Source organism: Nannospalax galili, unplaced genomic scaffold (assembly GCF_000622305.1).
Source record: "Nannospalax galili isolate Female #2095 unplaced genomic scaffold, S.galili_v1.0 scaffold161, whole genome shotgun sequence".
Taxonomy (NCBI): domain Eukaryota; kingdom Metazoa; phylum Chordata; class Mammalia; order Rodentia; family Spalacidae; genus Nannospalax; species Nannospalax galili.
This window is the reverse complement of record NW_008348586.1, coordinates 712,579-721,179: the sequence shown is the minus strand read 5'-3', so window position 1 is coordinate 721,179 and position 8,601 is coordinate 712,579. Positions and strand designations below refer to the sequence as shown.

Sequence of the window (8,601 nt, the reverse complement as noted above, 5' to 3'; positions counted from 1 at the left end):
CACCTTTAATCACAGTGCTCCCGGAGGCGGACCTCTATGAGTTTCAGGCAAGCATGGTCTCCATAGCAAATCCAGGCCAGCTGGGGTTACAGGAAGACCCTGTCTCAAAAAGGTCAAATAAGTAAATAAAAAAATAAATAAATAAATAAATAAATAAATAAAAATAAATAAATAAAAAAAGAGAGAATGACTACGTTTGTTTGAGGATGCAAGGAGGAAATGTCAAGGAGGTAGAGGGGAAAAGGCGAGCTTCCAGAGCACTCATTTTCTTTTGGTAAACTGTCTACCTGATCTGTCTAAGCACCCTTAGATGGGCCTTACTCAGTTGAAAGAGAAGAGACAATTTGATCTGCCTTGTTTTCTCTCCTTCCGCGCTCTCTCTCTCTCTCTCTTGGTCTTTATCACCTCGCGACTGGCTCCCCAGCGCCATTTTTAAAGTCCGTTCAACTTGAACTCTAAGACTTGCGTGCTGGCTTCCGCGGTGGCTTTTGGCCCAGCTCAGCCACCGTGACTGGCCTTTGCGCATGTGCAAGGTGAACGGCGGAGAAGGTGAACATGGCGGCGGCCGGGGCAGCGGCCCTGGGAGTCCGATGGCTGCAAAGGACCACCCGCGGTGTGGTGCCACTGGGGGCACGAACAGGTCTGCAAGAACCGGCGCGACCTCGGAGGGGGAGGGGGACGGCTGGAGTTTGGTGTGTCTGGAGGGAGCATCCTGGGTACCGTGGCAGCTTTGTCCGGGCAGGGGGAGGTGAATTAGTGTGTCCAGAAGAGGGGATGGAGGGCGCGCTGGTCCCGCCAAGTGCGGGGCTGCGACCTCTGCAGTCACCGCAGATTGGAACCTTCCGGGTGGTTGGAGGACCATGCCCATCTGACCTGCATACCTCTGCGCTCCAGCCTCCCATATTACCAAGGACATGCTGCCGGGGCCCTATCCTAAGACCCCAGAAGAACGGGCGGCCGCCGCCAAGAAGTATAACATGCGTGTGGAAGACTACGAGCCTTACCCGGATGATGGCATGGGGTGAGGTAAAGGGTGTCTATTCGCTTCTGGGGCGGTGATGAGAGAGGACCGCTGGGCTGGGTGGCTCGACTCTGACGCTTTCTCTCAAACCTTTTCGTGACCCCTCAGAGTCTTTGATATGGGTGCTTTTCATGGTGGAGGGAGGTGGGAGTGAGTGGGTGAGCAGCTGCAGCCGAGAGTTCAATTTTCTCTTTGGCTCAGGCTGTTTCCTCAAATGAGGAAACCTAGGTTTTAATCGCTCCCTCGAGAACTCTGTAATAACGCAATCCTTCCTTGGCTCCAGCCAGAGAGCTGGGTTTCCTTTAGATTGAGCATCTGCTGGGCTCAGGTGCTGTCATTTAGGCACGTGACTAGGTTGAAGCTGGACTCCTGTCATCATGAACTTATCATGGAGGGAATACTCAGTATTTATGTATATGTTTCTCTTCACAATTTTCTTTTTCTTTTGAGTTAGGGCCATGGAAATCGCAACAATTGTTAGGCAAATTAAAGAGTCAGCCTTCATTTCCATTTGTTGTTAATCCCTTCCCGCAGCCAGGCACCATCTTTATGCATATGTTTGTATGTATGTGTAATTATTGTACACGGTTATGTATAGTGATTAAACATGACCTTTGTTTCCTGTGCTAGCATTACTCTTTCAGTCTTGTTTTCATTTACACACGCACCTCCAGTCCTTGTTCTCCAGTCATTTTCTTTAACATGTATCAAACTGTCATCCTTTTCTATGTTTTCTATTGTGTTGTGGACAGGAGCAGCCTTGGTAGTAGTCTGTATAAAACTTGAACTTGGGAGAAAACCCAGCTGAGCAAGTAATCCCTTGAAGTGTTTGAGGCCTGAGGGTGTACATCAGCTTGTGATTAAGAAACACAGTTGTGGGGCTGGAGAGATGGCTCAGCGGTTAACAAGACTGGTTGTTCTTGCAGAAGACCTGGGTTCGAATCCTAGCACCCACATGGCAGCTAACAACTGTCCATAACTCCAGTCCCGGGGGATCCAACAGCCTCTTCTGACCTCTGTGAGCCTTGCATGACATGGGTGCACTTACGTACATGCAGGCAATACATGCATACACATAAAATAAAAATAAATAAAAATTTTAAAAAGTTTTAAAAGAAACACAGTTGCTATGATTAAAATAAAAACAACAGAAAATCTTTCTAATCTGTACTCTTTTTGTTTTTATTCCAACTAATGTGGATAACTTTGTATTTAGACCCTAAACTTTTTTTTTTTAATTTTTATTTTATGTGTATGAGTGTATTGCCTGCATGTATGTGAGTGCACCCGTGTCGTACAATACTGCAGAGGTCAGGGCATTAGATCCTTTGTAACTAGGATTACAGATGATTGTTAGTCACTCTGTGGGTGCTGGGAACAAAACCCTAGTCCTCTGCAAGAGTAGCTAGTGCTCTTAACCACTGAGCTATCTCTCTAGCCCCTAGACCCTAGGCCCTTAATTTTCTGTTCAATGAGGGAATCAGAATAATTGCTAAATTCCCTTTTAGTTCTTACATAGAATTGTGTGACACTTTTTTGTTCTTTGTTCTTTGGTTTAGACAGGGTCTCCCTGTAGCCCCAGCTAGCCTGAAACTCTCTATGGAGACACGGCTGACCTCAATCTCATAGAGAGCCTCCTACCTCTGCCTCCTGAGTGCTAGAATTAAAGGCAAGTGCCACCTCACCCAGCCAACACTTTTCCTTTTGAAAGAAGGTAAAGAAAGCCTACATGCCATGATGTTTCAGAGCTGTGACCTTTAATTATAATACTAGAATTTAGACTCTGTTACTTTTTATTTTTGGTTCTGTACTTAGTAACTAGAACTTGAGGTCTTGATTTGGGATCAATTTCTCTGTCCTTAAATTAGTTATATGTGTTACTTCTAATCTTTGAGATGAATGCTTACAACCTTTCCAGAAGTTCTTTGTGTTTCTCAGGTATGGTGACTACCCAAAGCTCCCTGACCGCTCCCAGCATGAGAGGGATCCATGGTATGAATGGGACCACTCAGACCTGAGGCTGAACTGGGGTGAACCGGTGAGAAAACCATTGCCTATTTTCACTTTTCTCTTCATCTCCTTGTTTTCCTGATATTCACTCTTTAGTTCAAACAATACTTTTCTAAGTAACACTAAGCTTTTCTGCTCAAGGAAGCAAGGTCCAGTGATCTGAGGCCTAAGGTTCTACATGTGGCACATAGCTTGGGACTCTGTACTGTGAACAATGTGCATTTTAAGATTGGGTTACCTTTGATGAGGCTAGCATTCAGTTTTGTTGGCACATTTGTCTTAGACCTGGCTCTCAAAATATTGTCCCCGGGGAGTGGAATGCTTCTGTTAAGGCTTGTATCAGGCTCTGGCTATTCTAGACTGTCTTGTGCAGGAAGAGCAGTTTGTAAGAGTTATCTACCTTTCTGCCTCAGAGACACTGGGACCTAGACATGTTTATCAGGAACCGTGTGGACACGTCCCCTACTCCTGTTTCTTGGAATGTCATGTGCAAGCAGTTCTTCAGCTTCGTGGCCTTCATGGTTTTCATGTTCTGGGTGGGGGATACTTTCCCCTCCTACCAGCCTGTGGTGAGTATCTTTGAAGGGCTCTCCAAAGCACATTTACTTAGCTTCCTTTCCTAAGGAAGTGAAGTCTGTGGAGTAGGAAACCAGCCAATACCAGTTTGGGTTCCTGGAGTCTTAGAAAATAGGAAGATAGAAGGGCCTTACCCATTGCCCAGCACAAGTACCAGAGCATTGCTCTACTCCTACTTCTTGGACCAGCCTGAGAAAATGTACTTCAGCACAAAGTAATGAATGAGAATGTGAAAATTAGTCTTCAGAGTTTGCATTTGCATAACTAGCTGTATTTAAGTGGATGATCTTTCAGGGCAGAGTTAAAGAATCTAGAGCTGAAAACTTACCCTGTGTTGGACATATGAAGGACACTTTTTGTAGGGTACTGGAAACAATTGTCTGTTATAAGCATAGACAATTGTGATTTGGAGAATGGAAAAGACAGAAAATATACTTTCTTTTTTTTGTTTTCTTTAAGTCCTTTTGAGACAGGATTTTCCTGTAGCCCCAGCTGGCTTGGCACTCGCTGTGTAGACCAGGATGGCCTTGAACTCACAGAGGTCCACCTGCCTTTGCCTCCCAAGTGCTGGGATTAAAGGTGTGCTCCACCACACCCAGCAGAAAATATACTTTTCCACTTTGAAGTTTAAGAAATGTTAGCTAAATGATATAAGCTGCAACACCAGAACAGATATGTGGGAGTTTGGCATGGTTTGTAAATGTATGTGTACAGTAAAGAGTGTGATGGGCTGCTTTGAGGGAGGAGGGCTAAAGCCAGGTGCTAAAAATGAGTAAACAAATAAATAAATAGGGGGGCTGGAGAGATGGGTCAGCAGTTAAGAGCACTTCCTGCTCCTCTAGATGACCCAAGTTTGGTTTCCAGTACCCACACACCTGCTCACAACTGGAGTCAGTAACTGGTTTCCTCTTTTAACCTCCTTAGGCCTTAACCCATGTGATATACTTTTATGCATGTAGGCAAAACACTCATATACATAAAAATAAATCTTTAGAAATTAGGATTTAGGTGGTGGAGAGAAATTGGAGAAAAGATTTGGGACAAGAGAAAACAAATAGGAGGGAAAGGGTGTTTAGTTAAATAAAATATAATAGTGTGTCTCTGTGTGTGTGTGTGTGTGTGTGTGTGTGTGTGTGTGTGTGTGTGTGAATATCAGGGCCAGGGAGATGGCTCAGCAGGTAAAGGCACTTGCTGCCAAGCTTACTGACCTGAGCTCAATCCCTAGGACTCATGGTAAAAATAAGAGAACTGACTCTTGTAAGTTGTTCACTGACTTCCACATGGGCACATGGCAGGACCATGCCCTCACACATACACACAATAAATGTAATGAAATGTAATGAAATAAATGTAATGAAAAATGTCAAAAAACTAAAACCAACCATTAAGAAGCGGTTCATAGAAGCTGGGGGTATAGCTCAGTTGGTAGAGTGCTTGCCTGGCATATATGAAGCCCTATGTTTGATTCCCAGCACTGGATAAACTGGATATGGTGGTATACGTTTGTACTCTGAGCACTGGGGAGGTAGAAGCAGGAGGATCAGAAGTTTAAGGTCATCCTCGGCTTCTTAGCACGTTTGAGGCCATCTTAGGGTACGTGAAACCCTATCTCAAAAAACAAAACACTAGCTGGGCATGGTGACACATACCTTTAATCCCAGCACTTAAGAGGCAGAGGCAGAGGCAGAGGCAGAGATTGACACCAGCCTGGTGTAAATAGTGAATTCCAGGCCAGCTGGGGCTACAGGGAGACTGTCTCAAAAAAGAAAAAAAAGTTCTTAAATAACAAAATACATTGGTTTCCTGGATAGTTGCTAAAAATTCAGATTCCCTGGACCCAGTTCTTGGAAGCCCTAATTCACTGGCTTCACAGTAGGGTTCTAAAATCAATATAATCAAGTCTCTAGGTAATTATGATATATATCTAGAGTTGGAAATCACTATATTGAAAATATTGTAGGTGATTTGATCAGTCACATTGGTCAGCTTTTATTGCATAGCTAAGGATTTGGACTTGATGATATAGTGATGTATTCCACAAACGTGTACAACCTCCACTTTGTACCACATGCAGACTGTGCCAGTGTCTGGGAATGCAGGGATGACTTGGACTGCCTCTAGTAGCAGGAGCCTTTTTTGTTTTGGGATAGAAGAGTGAGTGGTATGAGAGCTGAGTTCTTAGGCAGGTTAATCTGGGAGTAGTCTCTAGGGTGCCTTGGAGGGAGAACTGAAGGCAGGGAGGCTGCTGTGTTTGCAGTTGGCTGTCCAGGGCTACCGCTGCAGAGGTAGTCAGTGCCCTGAAAGTAGCTGGTACCACTGTGTGCACTGACAACCTTCTTGCCAAGCCCCAGGGGCTCCTTGCTGGAGAGTACATGTGGGGCTGTGGTGAGCACTAACTTCACTTCAGGAGAGCAAGAAACAGTGTGGCTCTTCCATTTCTCAGTTCTGTAAGCACATCACCCTTTTCTCCTCCCTTTTAGCTGTGTTCTCTGACAGCTGTTTGTTGGTAAAGCCAGCAGCCCCTAAAGCACGTCTCAGCCGTGTCTCCTCTGCTTTCCCCCACCACTGTTCCTGCACGCCTCATTTACTGGGCCACTTTAGTGGTAGAAACATTAGAGGCTGAGTGACTTAAAGGAGATTGAGTCTGTCTCGACCCCGAGAGAGAATAGGATGGATGGATGCACCGTCTCATTTAGAGAGCTTTGGCTCTGACTCCCTCCTTCCCACCTCTCACTTGCAGGGCAGGCACCACTCTTACAATTGAGGCTCTTTCTCTGCTGTGGGTGGAGCAGGGAAGAGGAGCATTGTTGCTGCCATTTTAGTCCAGCTGGTTCTGACCAGAGGCTATTGCATGCCCATTTACTCTGTGTGATTGTTAACTCAGAGTAGGGTGTAGCCAGGTATTGGTTGGCTGGCTGTTCTTGCTGACCTGTGTTTTTTTTCCCCTTAGGGGCCAAAGCAGTACCCTTATAATAATCTGTACCTGGAACGAGGCGGCGATCCCAACAAGGAACCTGAGCCTGTGGTTCACTATGAGATCTGAGGAGGCTTCATGGGCTTTTATGCCCTCTGACTAGGACTCCCTCATTCCTAGAGATTTAACCTTAATGAAATCCCTAATAAAACTCAGTTCTGTGGTATCTGTGCCTCATTTCCCCAGGAATAGTCACTGCCACGAGGAACCTCATCCCTGTCCTTCTCTGTCTCCCTACCTACTACTGCCCTCCTCCCTGTTTTTCTGCTGTGAAGTTGGAAGGCTGGGAGGAAAGGTTGGGGAACAAAGCATAACAACATGGTAATTTGTTCATTTCATTGGGATTGTGAAAGTGGTTGTGAGTTCTAGTTGCACAGTAAGTAGTGAGGTTGACCCTTTTCCCATTACCAGAAGCAAAGAAGAATGATGTGTTCTCACTTCCCAAATTGGAACACAGTTTGTATCTTTTATAAACCATTTTTGTGGAGCACATCTATAATCCTAGCACTCAAGAGACTGAGGCAGGAGGATTGCAAGTTGAGGCCAGCCCGGCCTACATAATGAGACTGTCAAAAATCAAAACAACTCTAAACTTTTAAGGAATAGAGGTTAGGTTAAAAACATCTAGCTGGGTGTGGTGGTGCATGCCTATAATCCGAGTACTTGGGAAGCTGAGGCAGGAAGATTGTCAAGAGTTCAGGGCTAACCTGGGCTATGTAGTGAGTTTGAGGCTAGCCTGAACTATATATGAGATGCTCTCAAAACAATAGCCATCTAAATGTAAATCATAATAGTTAATGTTTTTTAAAAAGGGAGGTGGTCTGGAGAGATGGTCAGCGGGTAAGAGCATTGGCTGTTCTTACAGAAGACCCATGTTTTGATTCCCAGCCCCCACATAGCGGTCAACAACTGTCCGTACTCCAGTTCCAACGGAATCTGATGCCCTCTGACCTCCATGGGCATTGCATGACACCAGTGCACTTACATACATGCAGGCAATACACTCATAAAAATAATAAAATAACATTTTTTAAAAAAGTATGTTTGAAGTACATGAGCTAAGTATGAGAGCTGGTCCAAAGCTGTGACATCTTTGAATTTAGAAGATGTCCTTTAGAAGGAATTGCATTCCTTAGTAAGTTGACATTGTCTGTATTTGTGAGTTAAGGGACAGTTGATGGGTTACTACCAAACCTATTCATAGCTTTGGTTACCCTAAGTTTTATCCAAGCTCCTGTAACAGCCTTGGAAAGAGAAAAGCTATGTTTTTGAGAGTATCTCAAAGCATCTCTGTATTTTATTCTTTGCTCTAGCTGGTCTGGAACTCACAGAGAGCTACCTGCCTCTGCCTCCTGGAGTACTGAGATCAAAGTCATGTGCCGCTATACCCAGCTAGCATCTCTGTATTTTAGTCTTAAAATTAATTTTTCTAAAGCACACCTTGTAAAGTTGACCACAGATGATAATTCTATATAGACATCACTGAAGAACATGCTAGGACACAAGCCACTTTGTATAAAAGGAACTTGTAGCATTAGGCACTGTCCCAGCTCTAACTTATAGATGACATCTTGGGTGATTCCCGGCACCCACATGGTGGCTAACAATTGTAACTCTGGTTCCAGGGTAATCTGATGCTTTCCTCTCACCCCCGCAGGCATGGCACGACACAGGTGCACTTACATACATCCAGGCAATATACACAAAATGCAAATAAAATACTAAAGTTCTAAAGTCTATAGTGATTGGCGGGTTTGGTGACTCTCACCTTTAGTCCCAGTACTGAGGAGGCAGAGATAGGTGGATCTCTTGAGTTGGTGGCTAACCTAGTTTATACAATGAGTTCCAGGCCAGCTGATGCTAACAGAGAGATTTGTCTCAAAAAACAAATCTGTAGTGATTGGATTAGAAGTTCTAAGAAAGCAGTAACCGTTTCCAGGATTGCCATGGAATAATCTATGAGGTAGCCACATTTGCAGTCTCCTGTGCTGAATAATAGGCATATTGAAAAACAGGTGAC

General features: G+C 44.6%; 1 protein-coding gene across 1 annotated transcript; it reads left to right on the top strand.

Annotated features, from left to right (window-relative positions):
- Positions 1–492: 492 nt before the first annotated feature.
- Ndufb8 (NADH:ubiquinone oxidoreductase subunit B8) lies at positions 493–6,747 on the top strand. Its single transcript, XM_008845556.2, has 5 exons — positions 493–640; positions 895–1,021; positions 2,960–3,059; positions 3,445–3,600; positions 6,558–6,747. Exons 1-5 carry the CDS (start codon positions 556–558, stop codon positions 6,648–6,650), a joined length of 561 nt encoding a protein of 186 aa, XP_008843778.1. The 5' UTR covers positions 493–555; the 3' UTR covers positions 6,651–6,747.
- Positions 6,748–8,601: the final 1,854 nt, after the last annotated feature.

Excerpts from the sequence above, each read along its gene's own strand:
- Ndufb8 (XM_008845556.2), top strand. The coding sequence starts at position 556 with ATGGCGGCGGCCGGGGCAGCGGCCCTGGGAGTCCGATGGCTGCAAAGG. Across the intron at positions 641-894 it reads GCCACTGGGGGCACGAACAG|CCTCCCATATTACCAAGGAC; the intron begins GTCTGCAAGAAC and ends TCTGCGCTCCAG. Across the intron at positions 1,022-2,959 it reads TACCCGGATGATGGCATGGG|GTATGGTGACTACCCAAAGC; the intron begins GTGAGGTAAAGG and ends TGTGTTTCTCAG.